Below are 17,044 nucleotides of genomic sequence, written 5' to 3' on the forward strand. Positions count from 1 at the left end.
GTACTCTGCTTATCCCAAAATGAAACGCACGTTAACCTCTTCCACTCCACACTCTTTTTTGTCCCCACCATTTTTGTCTTTTTTTTTACCATTTGTTACACAGATTTGCTGCTAAATTTAACCTCGAAACTCACTCGAAAATTGATTTAGAAAATGGTCAAAAGTCCCTCCAAAATACCACATTAAGACACCAAGACCGTAAAGGAACATCATAGAAAAGTCCGTGCTTTGATTTGGTATTAAAACCTTAGGACATTTGGAGATTTCTGTAAGAATTGCATTTTTCGGCAATTGGATGGTGAGCACTTCTGTTCTGGAAATTGTTGTCAATATACCTAGGAAAGCAATACATTCCCTGAATGCCCTCGTTCTCTACTTTGTGGTTGTAAAGCTTCATGAGGCTGTGATTATCCATGAGCTCACAATTGGTCAGTTTATACGGTGAGGTCAAGTTTCAAATAATGGTCTCACTACAATGAAATGGCTACTATGGGGACTAAAGCCCAGTTCAGACCAAAGATTCACAACAAGATGAAACCGTTTTAGAACATTGCAGTGGTCTGAACCGGCCCGTCTCAGCTTGACTCAGGCCAGCTGATGGTGGTGCCTGTGACTCAGCTGGGGCGTCACCTGTTTCAACAGCCAATTGCGAAGTCAGCTGGTCAAGTCAATTACAAACGGTCAACTGGTTGAAATGGCAGACCGAGGTTTAACGAGCGCCCGCAAGCACAGTATGTGGTCGAGCGAGCTAGAGATTGACTGAAGAGAAGAAGCGGCGTTAGACTACAGCAGTGAATCAAAGAAAACATTTCTGCCTTTTTATCACTACTAGAAATGCAACTGTAGCAAGTATCTACCTATCACTATCCTCATTCATATTTTAAGACGCTACAAAAAAAAAGTAAGTTAGAATGGAAGTAAAGTGGGCATGTCTTTAAAGGAGAGACTCGCAGGTACCTATAGAACCCATTTTCATTCAGATATATTGAGGTGAGAGGTTAAGGGACCCCTTTGAAAATGGTCATGCCAATTTTTCCCTCGCCAAAATTTTGCCTAATTTTGCCTAATTTTGAATTTGTTATGGAACCGCCTTCCCAACATGCTAGCATGGCATGGTTGGTACCAATGGATTCCTTAGGTCGTGTAGTTTTCATATACCAATATCTTCACTCTACGGTTTTTATCACAAAATAGCACATGGATGTTTCTGGGGTCTATGTAAACTGACAAGTAAAAATTGGTAGAAAGTTAGTAAAAGCTAAGGGGAAAGTATTTGAGCCCCCCTCCCAGTTGCTCGTCTGTGTATTAGCAATTAGAGCTGCAGTCGGTCATTAAACAGCAAGATTAATGCCTTGTGATCGACTGTGCTCAGGGGGATTCTACCAAGCCTGGCCAGAAGGTTTTCTCCTCCACTTCCTCCTTTTCATCCTTATCTGCAAAGAAAGAGAGAGAGCACCAATGGTGCTCTGTAAAAGCTCCATTACTTATTAATGAATATTTCTTGAACAGAGAGGGAAAAGAGAGATAGATAGAGAGAGCGACTGCACCCATGGGCCAGAGCTGCATGCATGGTCGAGTCCCTGCGCTGTGCCAGTCAACGGAGAGAGAGCAGGAGAGGGAGATGAAGCAGGAGGAAAAGAGGAAAGCGGAGGGTGGTTCACAGGCAGGATATTAGCCCTGGAAAATTGATCCCCCAAGCACAAAAGCCATCGGCCTCCTCTACTTTTTTCTCCTGAGAGTCTTGGTTTATCTATTCATCATTCTCTGGGTTGTACACTCAAGTTAGAACCATCCTTGAAGGAGAAACAAAAAAAGGCACCACAAATCCTGAGCCAAGGTTAACCACATAATTATCTGTGATATACATCCATGGCCATTCTGTGACCACAGCCACACCAACAAACCTTCACCAAAACTCAGTATTTCCAGTGTTGTTTGGTGGTGATCAAAAAGTACAGAAAATAAGAATATGCCATTTGCTGGGACCAATTGAAGAGAAAATACAGCTTTTACGGTATTAACAGGAAGTTTAAATCTCATTCCAAAAAGAAAGAAATGCAATTCTTTGTGTTATAGTTTGCGAGCGCACTGTAAACATAATTTGTTCTTTCAAAATCGGAATGTGTTGTTGATGTGCTAGCTGGCTAACTAGCATCTTGAATCCGCCCCGTCAGTCTTCCGGTTTCTCTTTTTGAATAAAAATACAGACTACTACCACCTGCTGGTATGGAGAGTTACAACAGTCGGCCTTCGTCGCCACTAGTTCTTTGATGTCGGTTTGGCGTGTCTGAGCCTTTAGCCATAGCCAGGACTTCATGTCGTATACACTTCACTGTCCACTTTTAAAGCTTTTGGACACCGTTTTAAAATTCAGTTTGACTTTCCCAAGCTGTCCAAGTCAATAACATTTGGAAATTCTAAAGAGTAGGTGGCATTTGTCTTTTCTGAATCCTTGCCTTGGGCATCCACTAGGCTGCAGTGTATACAATGAGCCTTACATCAACATGGGACTGAATCTGTATCACATTCATTTTTGTGTCATCACTCCTGTCACTATCCAAGAGAGCAAATATGCTTTTACAATCTTTAAAATAGGATTGCAAGTGCAAAGTCAACCACAACCACATATCAGATGGCTTGACATTTTGCTAAGAATATGGCTCTGTAATAGACAAATATGATTCTACATTTTCATATTGTCAAGATGTGTCAAGTCATAAAGATTTAACGCTTAAAATCCACAGGCAAGTTTCTCAAAGCAGACAAGTGGGGAAAGCAGATACTACTATGGGAAACAAGCACCAGGTAACAAAAGAAAGAGCAGCTTCATGGCAGCAGCACCAATCACACAAACATGATTTATTTATTTTAAAACAATAAGTGTTTTAAAATCACAGCTGTTTAACAAAGATTACAAAAAAAAAACTGAATTTAAAGTGTACCAAGAGCAACACATCAGCGTGCCACACAACCAATAAATCAGCCTGTTGAGTATATTTAAAAGGGTACTTCTCAACAACCTTAAACCAATCGCACATCGGTAAGACCCGTTTGCATTTCTAGATGCATTTTGATGTTCGCTGTCGCACACACTTGGGGTTTTCTCTGTATTGGATATGAGAAGGCAGGAATAGTCTTATGATTATATGGAGATCACTTTTCACTACAGGCTCGCTGATGATCAATGAAAGCTTGTGCCACAAAAGGTGTAAAGCTGTTAGTATACTCCATACTTCACCAACTGCATGTTGGATGGTCAAATATTTTTTTGACCCCCCCCTCCCCCAACAATATGAATGTCCTCCAGGAGAGACTGTCTGAAAATATGCGCCATTATCCCTATAATTAAATGATGATCATGTCTCCACCCTCCGAAATAAAGAGCAGACATATCATTTCAACACAAGTTCAATTCTGTGGAAATTTGTTGTCAACAAACATCTGTATTCTGCAGGTAGTGCTTCAAACTGAGTATAGATCACAGATATGAGGGCAGTTCAATAATTATCAAGTTGTGAGCTCTTCACAGAAGACGGGAAAAACTTGTCTGACTTGTAAAACAGTGAGACCTTCAGCCAACACAACTCCACAGACTACTGAAATATGCCCTTTGGAATTGGATATTCTGCCCTGAGGTGCAGAGCAGGGTTGTTTTCATTTCAACATTGATTCAAATAGGCACAGAGGAGAGGGCTAAAACAAGAACACAATAAATCCTATGAACTTAGCAAAGCAAGAAAAAAAAAAAAATCAAAGAAATGACTGCATACTAGCACAAACAAAAACAATTGTAAGAAGATCATTGTGGAAAATAGGCTCACAGAGTGCTGCTAAATTAAGCTTTTCTTCCCTCTATCCCTGGATGGATCCCAAACTGTGTTCATCAACTAGTGGAAGAGATGGGCAATATAAAAGCAGTCTTCTTCTTCCCTCCCCCACTCTCCTACTCTAGAGATCTGACCCAACACCCAGTGTTGAATGGATGTGTGTGAGCTCCAGGGACCACGGTGGAGACAGCAGATGATCATCTCTCCCTTCGAAACCTTCAGTAAGAGAGGAATATGCATGGATAGAGGTTTTACAAACCTAAGCATGCAACACCCAAATTAAATGGATTTATCAAAACAGACGTTTGCTTAATTTTCCTACATCGGTGTTCTTTGAGTTTCCCCTTCAACTTAATCAGAAAGGTAAAGAATGGCTGCAAGGTGAAGCCTACCACTCTAGGGTCACATGCAGCTAAGCCAACAGGGAACTAGGAAACACAAGGGAGACGTGGTGCTAGACTGCCAGCTGTGGAAGCCGAAGTGGGGCACATACATGGGAGGGACGCTATGCAGGGTGGGAAAATGGGCAGGGGGAGACTAGTAAGAAATGTACCACAGAGCATTTACACTCAGAGACAGACATCCATTCCTAATTTTTAGGCAAAAAAAAAAAAAAAGATCAGTGGGTCTCTGAGGGGAGTAAAAGGCAGCCATTTATCTTTCGCTTTGGATGCCCCTGATCAGGAGATTCCACCAGCTTTTGAGGTGAGATGACAATGAAGAGAGCATGGCATTTGCATAAGAAAACATGCCTTACCAGTGGGAGGGGGAAGGCAATCACTTGTTGGGAATAATTTGTCGGCATGGCCAGGGGTAGATTGGAATTAGTTTTCTTGTTGTGTTAAAACGAGCAAGGCAGGTTGTCCAACAGTTTAGAGAAAGGGCTTGATGGTTACCCTTACTTCAATGGTGATTAAGGGTCCAACATTAAAAGATCCCTCAAGTTTTCCGCCCTTCACTACTCTCATCTCCCTAGCTCGCTCCTTCTCCCCCTCATCTCCCTGGAGAGAAGGGATTACTGGCACACTGGTATACAAAAATGGCACTTGCTCAAAATTAAAAGACTTTCACAGGCCGCTAATCTAATGAGGGTGGAAGGGGGTGTGGGGAATGCGTAAGCGCCATTTCAGATTGCCGAAATGAAAGGAAAAGAGTGGATTTTCATGTTTACCACCAACATTGCATTAAGACTAAAGAGAGACTCAAAACCCAAAAAGAAGAGAAAGCTTTTTATTCCCCAGACCGGCTCGGACCAAAGGCAAACAAATCCATCAAACTAGTGGAAGAAAACTGTGTGGGGGTTCAAAGGCAACAACAGTTGTGACATTCCAGTTGAGTGCATGGGTTGGGCTGGTGGCGCAATGGTCGGTAGAGATGTATCGTATCGGCTCCGATACTGCCTAAAACGCTGGTATCAGTATCGGGAAGTACTGGAGTTTATGCACCGATCCGATACCACGTAATAAAGCCCTAAAGAAAATCTACGTTAAAGTAGTTTATTTATGTTTATGCCAGGACACTCTTGAAAAAGAGATTTTTAATCTCAATGAGTCTCTTCCTGGTTAAATAAAGCTAAAATAAAATAATAAAAAAAAATAAAATGTTCTTTTTCCGTTATAACTGGCTGTCAAACTGGAGAATAAAAGAAAGTTCTGTGGCGTTCATTGTTTGTGTTTCTTCATGTTTCACAAAGAGTTTAACCTGAGCCAGACTGACAACAAAGATAGAAATAATATCACATCCATACAGGGATAGTAGTATACAGTTGTTAAAACATAATAAAATATATGACACACTGGTATCGGATCAGTACTCGGTATCGGCCGATACGCAAGTTCAGGTATCAGAATCGGTATCGGGAAGCAAAAAATGGTATCGGACCATCTCTAATGGTCGCCCCCAAAGGCAGAATATTTTTAACAATGATGGAACAATCACAAGGCCGTCCGTTACTTTGACAGATCAGAACACTGAGGGTTATCTACCGTAATTTTAATAATTTAAGCCTGTTTGTAACTAGTACTGACAACCCTCTTAGCATTCACCAGTCTCTCCTCTGCTCCGCTCTGTGGATGGAGATGCTACAGGCAGGCTACATTGAACATGAATGCTATGCGTACCGTTCGCAGAGCGGCTGCTGCAAGAAAAAAAATCATTCACCTGCATCATGTGGTGTTGACATGAAAAGTGCACGGTCAATGTCTCTTGTTTTGTATATTTTAATTATTGGGGCTGTGACAGAATGAAGTTTTTCTTACCACGGTGAAGAAGCGATGTATCACCGCGATATGGCGGTTAACCGTAACCCCTTTACGAGAGTAGCATAAGTCAGAGCGAGAATGGCAGGGTGCTTTAAGTGAGTGACATCAGTGCCTGTGTGGTCGCGCAAGGAGAGCGAGCGGTGAGAGTAGTGTATGAGTGCGGCTGTAAGAAAAAGAGATAGCAAAGACAAATTAAGTGATTTAAAAGTGAACAGAAAACAACAAGCTTCTCAGACACAGTGGTGTCTTCTGTTGTCAATACTGCCGGTAAAGTGAAGCGCGTTAACCCCGAAAAGCTTGCTGCTAGGCTAATGTATGCAGTGTAAAGTGCAATGGTAAACACTGAACTAGGAAAACACCGTGGTAGTGTCATTAATTATTTAAAAATCAAAACGAATGAATGAAAATTAAATGTATGTCTTATCATTAAAAAAAAAAAATCTAAATTACAGGTTATAATAGATTATGACTACATTTGTACGACCCTGTCCGTCAAAGTGACGAACAATAAGAAAGTCTAACGTAACCACTGGTATCTGACCATTTCCACTTCCACAGGCAACAGGCAGCCAGGAGAGTGCACAAACGCAATAGATTGTCAAACATCATCCTACTTCTTGGGTTACACACATGCATACACTCTGCCAGAGCAGTGAGCTTCAATCCTGGTGCTCAGTGTACATTTTTTTATTCTATCAGCATTCACGTGACCTCCCCTTAATCCCTATTAGATGGTCAGAGTGAATACCAGCAGGAATCTGGGGACATAAGAGAAGGACTGACTGCAGACCACTGCACTAAGGGCCGAATCGGAAGGCAAAGGGGTTCATAGCGGTTCAGAACGGCCACACTATGGAGGTAGGGTGAAGAGCTGATCGTCAACAATATTTTTTAAATATGGGGATAATGGCACATATTTTCAGATAGTCTCTCCAGGAAGGCATTCATAGCATTTCAGTTGTTCACATGAAAAGTGACAGAAATAGATGTGTAAAGAATCAAAAAGAGAGCTAGAGAGATAGGCTACATACTACAGCTGGCCAATCACAGCGTGAAGTGGGTGTGAATGTCAGATTGACGGTTTGGGAAAACAGAAATTGCCAGACACAGGTTTCAACTAGAGATGTTCCGATACTGCCTAAAATGCTGGTATCTGTATCGGCATCCACTCCTCAGTGGTACAAACATGTGCACATATACAGGTAAAGCCATCTAGACAGAGGTCCTGACATTCCTCCATTCCCTCAGCTGTGTTATCAGGTCTCAGGACACACCATCTTGAACAGACTGATCAGCAGCTGCAGATCAGAGGTTGGGGGAGAAAAAGAGTCCCTCTGGCTGACTTAAGATCCATCTAGAAAGGCTGCTCGCTTCATTTCACTGGCAGAGCCCCACAGCGGCTACAGGAGGGAAAGGCTCAAGAAGCAGGAGGAAGAGATCTTCCACTAGAGAGAAGGGAGCAGCATCTTCCACAACAGGAAACACAGATTACACCACCCTTCTGGGAACCATTCACACTGAGATAAAGGGTGCAAAACACTCGAGAAACATGGTGAGTGGGGAATATGCAAAATCTCACATGGATGCACGTCTCAGTGAATGTCCACGTCAACATCATTCTCAAGAGGAACAGATGTGCTCTAGACGTGTTGTTTATATACAAATTCAAAGAACACCAGATCTGAAACAAGACCTGCCAAGAATCCTGCCAAAATATGATTCATCTTTTGGTTTTTAAATACCAGGGAGGAAAATGCTGCGCAGATTTTCTGGTCAATATTCAACTATTTAATTTCGATCTCCTGAAACACATACATATCATGTTTAATCTCCCCAAAACTGGCTTAAGAACATAGCAGTGACTTCAACAATTTCCAAATATAGATTCTCCATACCACCCCATCCCACTTCAAATGTAGCACACTATTAGAGGGCCAGGACCTGTAAGGCCTGAATGAGCTGCCCATCGTTGCCTTCAGGTCCCATTTTGAGTCCAATTCAGGCACAATGTCCCATAATGAAGGAGGGTCACAGACGGGCTGTGCTTGGTTCAGCCTCCAAAGTTCAATCTACATGGCAGAGAGCATACATAAAGGTGGGCTTTTCCATCTTCCACCACTAATGTTACTGTTACTAAAGAGGGAAAAGATGAAAGTGAGGGGTGGATGCATTTGCCTCGTTCCTGCATGGCTGCTCCTGTTTGCGGTGTTTATCACGAAAGTTATAAATCGGACTGAGCTCAGTTTCTCATACCTTCTTCACTTCTTCATCCTTTGTGAAATGGCGAATTTAGATTACTTGTTCTACTGTGCCAGTAGCGGTCACTTAGATATCATAACCCTCTCTCAAACAAACATGAAATAATAAGACAGCTTGATGCCCAGTGTCTCCAGGGAGAGGGAGTTGCCCTACAGCTGTTGGCACTACCAGCCTGGCTGGCTGGCTTCAGTCAGAGGAGGGTAGGGGGGGCATTAGGGAGGTATCAAATTACACAGATTTTAATGTTTCCCTAAGGCTCTCACTTGAGGTGCTGACACACCAAGATCGTCGGCTGCAGGTCCAAGTTGGGCGGACAGTGAGCATCTGTCGCCCTAGTTTTTGCGGTGTGTCACGCACCGTCGCAACTCATTGACTTTCGCCCGACTTCTTTTTGCCATCAGTGAGAGGAATCCCCCTGATTGGCTATTCAGCTTAAGCGAATTAGTGAACGACAAGAAAAACAAAAGTGAAGAAAGCAAGCAAACAATTAAAGTTGAGAGAGCCACACAGAAGCGTAAACAAGCCACTAAATTAGTAAGTGTTTTATTCACACACTCTTGTCACATCGTAGGAAAGCACATTGCTCTCGCCAGATGACTGACCAGTTTGTTCGGCTCATTTTCTGTAACCAGTGTAGCATGAAGGCATGGTGTGTGGAATTAGCAAGTTAGCTAACTAGTCAGCCGGATGCAGCGGGCCGCTCGGCCCTTCCACTTCCCACCGCAGGGAGACTTCTTTGCCATGAGAAATGGATGACAGCCCGAGAGACGGACAATCCAGTCCGCGGTCGTCCAGGCGGGGAGTGAAGCAGAGGGACCGTAGGCTCTGCACTGCTGCTGCCTGATCCAGGCAAACGCCGTTTTGTTGTATGTATCATATTAACGGTTTATATATCCGGTTTCCCTTTTTGAATGACGAACAGATAACCGCCGCCTGCTGGAGTTGCAGAACGTACGTGCTAGTTGGCCGTCGACTGTAATCTTTGCAGTGTGTTCAAGTGCAACTTTTTGACCAAAGCACAGGCGACGTGAGGAGACACGAAGCGACGCCACAGTCGGCCTTCGTCGCTACTACTATTTTGCCATCTGCCTTGTGTGTCAGGGCCTTTACAGGGTACCTACCCCGTGGCTACCTGACAATCAAGCAGTGAAATCTCTATCCTTTTTCAGTGTACAACCAATAAGATATCTTGACAGAGTGATCGATGTTCAAGTGCTTCTTTTACAAAAGCTGCCAGCCCTCTACACTTCACGTTATCTTTTACAGCCATCACTCTTTTAGCTTTATAACCTTGAATAAATCCAACAAAAGGTGCATTGGGGGGAGGTGAATTTCATATTCATAGATTATTTTTCTTGCCAGAATAGAGGCTCAGACATAGAATAGCAGTGCTCTCTCTATCTCTTTAATCATCTAATTTGCCAAAACAACTGGAAAAACTACTATCTGTAACTATCATGCAGCAGAAGGGCAAATTACTGCTCCTTAACTATAAGAACCACCTCCCTGTTCCCTTGAACTCAATCACTGAATCTCTACAAGCACCCTGGGTGTTGTTCAGTTTCTGACCCTGACCTCTGATCTCCATGTAGTGAGGAAGCAGCATAAAGAGGATGTAAATGCACAGCTTCATAAAACATACATTGTTTTTCCAAATGACATGCCCTTATGTGTATGCAAAGGGGCTCCCACCTGCAAGCTCGTGGTGGATGAGATCGGCGAAGTTGGGGTCGTCCCCCCACCAGAAGAGCCAAAGCTCCCTCCGCCCCTGCCGCTGACTGCGCCGCCATACGCTTAGCACGTCGGCCTTCAGGCAGCGGCTGAAGCTGCATAGGATGGGGTCCTCCTCCGTCACTGGAAAGAGGATGGGTGCAGAGGTGGGACCCTGCCACACAAACCTCTTCCATTTGATCCCTGTCAAGTCAGCCTGCAAGACAAGGGAGGGGGAGAGAGGGAGAGAAGGAGATTGTGAGTTTGCAGAGTCGCTGCTTCAGGATCCACTCAGCACCTTGGAGTAAACATGTGCTGAGCACAGTGTAACGAGTAAGTATTAATCCTCTTTTATGGGGCAGTTCACCCACAAACTAGTACAAGACACCCGGGCTGTCAAAACAGAAACGGGAAAAGGGGAAGATTGAAAGATACGCAGTAAATGACAAGAAAACAGAGTGTGTTGATAAAAACGAGAAATTGCCCTTAAAAATTGGGACATTTGTTTGTTTCTGCAAAGAACTATGTACTTGCTTCAGGTGATTTCAATATCACCACGAACAGCATGTTCGAAACACAAATAGGAAAAACCTAATGCTGGTAAATGTGGTCTCACCACCTTAATCCTCATTATTGGTGAGTGCTGGGGGGTGCTTTGCCTTTCTATAAACGCTGTCTGGCTTTTATAGAGAGAACAAAACACACAGGAAAAAGCCTCATAGGCAGTAAATCACTGGCGGGGTTATTAAGTGTTAAAGCAGGAACATTACGCTCCACTGCTAGCTAGCACTGCTGCTTATCATCCAAGCGCCGACAGACTACCCACGTCTACCTTAACGCATGCACGCATACACACACACACACCAGCTACCCCAAAAAACACACACAATGCCTAAGGCGTACAACCCCATTTCCGCTGGCAATCCTGTGGCAACTGTGCGAACATGGACTGTTTATTTTCATGCCGTTCAGCCCTATTCCGTTCAGGCTGAGTTGGCAAGCTGTCCCTCTGTATATTCAACCAATTAATCCATTACAATTCAGGGGATATCTTAACTCAAGTGCAGAGGCGCTGAGCCTGAACAAGTGATTACCCGTGGGTTGTGGCGAAAGCAGTGGTCTTTCGCCTGGCTAGGGATAAGCTGGGAGCTTTGTGGTGTTAGTTGTGATGGTGGTGGTGGGGGTAGGTTGGGGACTGTCAAATCAGAGCATTGTGTGGCGTCAGCTGGAGCAGAGCTGGATCACAACCAGTTAGTAAGCAATAAGACGAAGTGAGCACACACTGGCGCACAAATCATTAATAAACCTGAGGTTAAAAATAGTTTCGCCTAAAATTATTTATGACTCCTGTACACGTCCAAGTTATACACAACAGCAGCATACAGGCAAGCTTGTTATTCCACAAAGTACACTGTATGCACCATCAATAAACAGAAGGCATGTGTTAAAGGTGTTCTCCGCCACTAACTCAAGGGGAAAAGTGGCTGACAAGCATACAAAAGCCCAAGGTGTCATCCTAACTTTAACGCAGCAGCGGTCGGGATGCATGATCAAAACATCATGATCTCTGATGAACAATCTGGCTCCTGAGGAATTCAAAAGCTGCTACACATGCTGAGGTTAAGTCCCAAGGTACAAACAGCAGAGCTAGGTCTGTGTGTGACGACAGAGCTGCAGGGGTTAGGCTGCTCCTTCCTGCTGGAGTGTGAGAAGCACTACATTGCACCTGCATCTTGCTAGGAAACTGTGCACACAATGCAAAAGGATGGCGGGGACAACGGTTAACTGTGAAACCACATCATAAGCAGTACAGATAGGCAATTAGCAAGTGAACACCCCTGTCATCTTACTGACCATGGCCAGTCCCCAGTGGTATGTTGGGTTTCATTGTGTAAAAGGTTTTGTTCAAGTGCCCTACATATTTTATCATGGGCTCTCCTCATAGATATTGGTTTCACACTTCTAGACATTGCAATGTGCTGCACACAGAACACAGCCAGGCATCAAGTTGGAGACAGGGCACTGATACCTTTCTTTGAATTACATAACTCTTATTCAAATAAGTGTTCACTAACTCTTTTATAACTCTCTTTTTTAGCCCATTCCACACTTGGTGGTAATAATACATTTTGCTAATAATACTATCCAACTGTGCTTGCTTTGCCATTAAAAAATAACTTAATGTTATAAAGTTAGCTCTCGAACCTTATAAGATGACCTAACTGTAACCTAGGACCATTTAATAGAAGGGAGATGTACATCGCCATTGCTCTTACAGGCCAGACCTAATGCAGTTGTAAACTGAAGTGGATACAGTTGCAACATAATTCCTTGTAACATTTTGTTATTGCCAAGGTAGACTGCATTGTCTTGTATTTGCATTAACATTACGCCATGTTAAAAACCCTTTCTCGTATAGATATAGAGGATAAAAAAAGCCTCTCAACCTAAGCATTTCCTACTGTATCTTCTTCCATGAAAACGTTAGAATGTACAAGAACAAAAGATTATAGGGCAATGCAAACGGCTTTCTATTCAGTCGCGAGTCAGCAATTGAGCAGTTCCATTCTGTTCCATTAGACCATTAATTGATTAGTCATTCAAATGAAAATGAACTGATGACAACTTGGATTATGAACTAACTGCAAGTTATTCAAAAAGTAACAATAGAAAAAAAAACATTTGATTATTACACTTTTTCAGCTGACAAACAGCTTTAATTGGTGTAAAAAGCAATACAGAGTCGTAAGGCAATCTTTGAATTCAAGCAAACAAGCAACCCTATGCACATGGGGTCAAGAGAAGGTAAAATAGTTTAATTAACAGTCAGCCTGGTATCAGGTGACTTTTGAAATGGCACTCAGAGAAAACCCTGACATGCTTCTTGTTATTGACTACAGTCACTGTGGTACAACTGTACACGTTGGGCAACTTGAACCAACTGACCACATCCTATGGGTACAGAAACTTTGACCTGGTTCATTTATTTTTTGGGCATTTCCGCCTTTAATGGATAAGGCAGTTAGATATATGAGAGAGAGAGAGAGAGAGAGAGAGAGAGAGAGAGAGAGAGAGAGAGAGAGAGACATGCAGGAAACTCGTCACAGGTCGGACTCGAACACCGGACCTTCTGCGTCGAGGAATAAACCTCTATGTGCGTAGCTAACCCGGCCACGACCTGGTTCATTTCTGAGATTTAGTAACTGTTAGCAGTCGCGGCTACAATTCTGATAAAAGCTGCTGCTGCTGCTGCGCTGTTAATGTGTGAATGAAATACAACAGCCTACAAGAGCAGAAGGCTAGACTCTACATCTTACATTGCAGTTCTATTCATCACCTTTTCTGGACTGTTTCTGTCACCATCAGGATGTTTGCATCTATGCTGCAGTTTCTCTGCCAAGTGGGCAACTGAATACATAATGACTCTTTCCTTGAGAATATATGGCACAAAACTAACCTTCACTAAAGCAACCGTGCAGGAAACTGTATAACCAAATGCTGTGTGTTACTGTCAACAAGCAATTATCCTCGGCAATAAATGACTTATCAAAAGGATTGTGTTATCTTAAGTCTATATATGAAATCTCCACTCTCAATATCTGACATTATCATTAACAGATGCTGCATTATTAAACTGTCACAGCCACATCAAATCTTTATAATCATTACTCTGTAATAAATGATCACTGCAGATGCATCTCATAGTTATTTTAAGATAACAAGAACAAGAAATTACAACACTATCATAGTTTAAGATCTATCGGACCCTCATCCAAAACATGAAAATAATATGAAATCTATTCAATACTGAAAACCACTAAGTGCTATCGTGACAATAACTATGAAAAACACTGTTTTACCAAAAGTTGGCGATTGCTAGTACAGTGCAAGTTTGATTTCACTAAAGAACAGAAGTAAGTATTGCAAACGTTTGTTACGGATACAATGATGTTGACCCACTGCAGTGCGGAGTTGAAAAGTGTTCACTGACAATCAGATCACTGACAATCAGATCAGTCTTTTCCCTTCTGCATTGTAGGGATGCTAGAGAAAGGCCAATAAGTTTGACCTCAAATCCTCCCACTTCTAGTGAGATACTGAGCTTAATACTATGTGGATGTGGTGAGAAACTGAAACTCTATAAAGTTCTGAAGTGACTACACAGACTTTTGATCAGTTGTTAGTCTCAAATATACAGTTTGCTTACATGTTTGAGGAAAGTGAAGATCTAAAGCAGCTCTACCACTGGATGAGTTCATTTTAATGACACGTCTAAACCTGCTGAACTTAATCTATATATAAATTGGGATATCTCTGTGTCCCCACAAATGCGCAGTACAGCAGCAGGGGCGGGGAGTTGCTGAATCCCTACAAGGCTCATTGATTGCGGTTCACCGGCTACAAGTGTCTTGCCAAAAACTGATCATCCGCCAAGAACTCAATGCTGTCTACCCTACATGCAAATGATAAAATAGGGGACACACTGAATCTCTAGATAAGCCACATCAGAGCTGTGACTGATTGAGCCGCGCTGCAACATGTGTTTACAGGTTGGGGCTCTCCAGCTCTTGTTTTGTTGCGCACATTTCTACAGCCGTTCTTCGCGCTGCTCAGTCGGGTTCCCTGCTTCTACCACTGAAACTACCACGACGTGTGACTGCAACATGGAAAAAAGCGGACACGTTGAATCTCTACGTGAGCCGCAGCCGAACCGCGACTGACTGAACCTGCAACATGTGTTACAGGCCGAGTTTAATAAAAAAAATAAAACTAATTACAAAAAAATAAAAACACATTCAGGAGGTGCTTTACTTATGCCATATAAAACCGCCTGTGACGGCACAGTGCAAGTTCTGCTTTCAAATATTTAGTTGAAGTAAAAAGAGGCATTATCACTCAGCACAATGTACTTCAAGGTGGAGATTTTCTTTTCTTTAAGATTATTTTTGGGGCATTTTTAGGCCTTTATTGACAGGACAGCTGAAGACATGAAAGGGGAGAGAGAGGGGGAATGACATGGAGCAAAGGGCCGCAGGTCGGAGTCAAACCCGGGCCCACTGTATCAAGGAGTAAACCTCTGTATGTGGGCGCCCGCTCTACCAACTGAGCTATCCAGGCACCCCAAGGTGGAGATTTTCAACTCTAATAGAATGCTGGATAGCTAATGTATGTTTTCCTCTAAAGTACAAGTACACAGTAAGTCAGGAGTATAGGCCTACAGTTGCATATTAAGTGCTTTGGGGGCCTTCTGTAAGTTATTTCAGAGTACAATGGTTCTGGAGAAAGCTGCAAGCAGCAATACAGAAGGCCAATTAATTACCCCATTCCAAACAGGCATGTTTTGAAAGGCAACGTGATATCATGACTTCACTTTCCTAAAGCCAAGTGGCGTGTTATCTGTACGCATTTTGAGCTATCCGCGTGTATATCTACGCTGTATACAGCAGACGGCAGTCTGCCATATCACAGCGTAAAACATACACGCCACGTGGCGTGTTATCGCGAGGCTACGGTTGGTTTTAACGTCACACGCGGGGGAAAAGAAAAAACGGTTAGGATTAGGAAAAGAAGAACTGGGTTGGGTTTAGGAAAAGAAAAACGTGAGGAAACAACACATGCGGAAAACGAAGGAAACATCACACGCGAGACGCGATCCCCGCTCTCCTGGGTGAAAGTCCGCGGATTTTCGCCCTTTCAACTACTCGCTACGGCGACAATTCACACGAAAACGCAAGGTAATGTAAGTCAATGGAGGCCAAACAGCGTTGATAAACACGCTGAAAAGCGAGTGTGCGTCTTCATAACATGCCAATAACGGCATACCAATTGGCGTGTCATGTATACGCCACTTCATGAGATCAGTCTGTGAAAGGGCAGTGCACTACTTGGGAAAATTAGACAAAAATGTCTGAAGTCACTTTCAACGAAACAGGTCTCTTCTCACGAGACTTAAAGCAGAATCTGTTTTGTTTACACAGGAAATGAGCCAAATAGTTGCACTGCTGGTTCATAGTGGATGTAACTAATGATGAAGACTGAACATTTTGCCTATGTAAACTATGATTCTACAAACAATAGAATAAAACCAACTGTCCTTGTTGGCACACTAAACATTTATCTTTGTATTTGCACATTCCACTGAGCACAGAGATGATTTGTTAAGGTTTGTGTAGCACTGCTGGGTGACAACATTCTGGGTTGGAAACAGAAAAACAAAGACTGATTGCAAGCATTGTAAGAAACATCTGCCTTGCAATTAACTCTTGCAACACGATGCTTCTTCTACAACTTCATCCCAATAGAAAACTACATTAACTGATATTTAGGTTGAATGTTGTAAAACCTTCAGAGGTCTTTGAAGACACTACTTCTTAAACAAGCAATCTCTCTAGTTGTACAGATGTACAGTAGGCTATATTATTTAGGAATAAAACGTGGCGTTAAACTGTTTTTATAGCATTAAAAAAAGTTACAGTGTAGAAACATTTAGTGACATTGCTTGTAGTTTGTACCTCTGTTCTGTTGGCAGATTTCGTACGAAATACATGAGACTGTGAACTAAACTGTGGACTACAGACAAAACATTAACTTCTGTCCTTATGTATTCCTGAGACTGAAGAAGACTGGACACGTCAGTACTCTACTCCTTATCAACAATATCCAAGAGGCAGACTGCTCTATCAAGAATAAATGTGCCTTCTGCAGTTGTTCTTCTCTCTATCCTTTCAAAATAAATTAGTGGCAGCATGTGTGCAAAAACAGAGGCTGCCACAGATATCAGTGTATTTCCTTCCAACGTTCATGCTTTGCAGGCTGTGCGCGCAAGTGTGCCTCCAACACTTGATGCACTACTATTAATCTGCAAGTTTTCCACCTGCCTGTGTCTTAGTAAATGTTATTAAAAGTATGTGAGCAACTGCTTGTGGGTCATAAGAAGTTTAATCTTTTCATATGCCAAAGCAAAATCACACTGCTGCCAAAAGGCAC

General features: G+C 42.7%; 1 protein-coding gene across 2 annotated transcripts in view; it reads right to left on the bottom strand.

Moving 5' to 3' along the window:
* Positions 1–17,044, bottom strand: part of med13a (mediator complex subunit 13a) — an 89,990-nt gene that overhangs the window by 69,699 nt on the left and 3,247 nt on the right. For both annotated transcript variants that reach the window (XM_031311043.2, XM_035990962.1), the window contains one exon: positions 10,040–10,274. In XM_031311043.2, coding sequence (XP_031166903.1) covers positions 10,040–10,274 — 235 coding nt within the window. The remainder of the gene's footprint in view (positions 1–10,039; positions 10,275–17,044) is intronic.

Source organism: Sander lucioperca, chromosome 13, assembly GCF_008315115.2.
Source record: "Sander lucioperca isolate FBNREF2018 chromosome 13, SLUC_FBN_1.2, whole genome shotgun sequence".
In the NCBI taxonomy this organism is placed as follows: Eukaryota; Metazoa; Chordata; class Actinopteri; order Perciformes; family Percidae; genus Sander; species Sander lucioperca.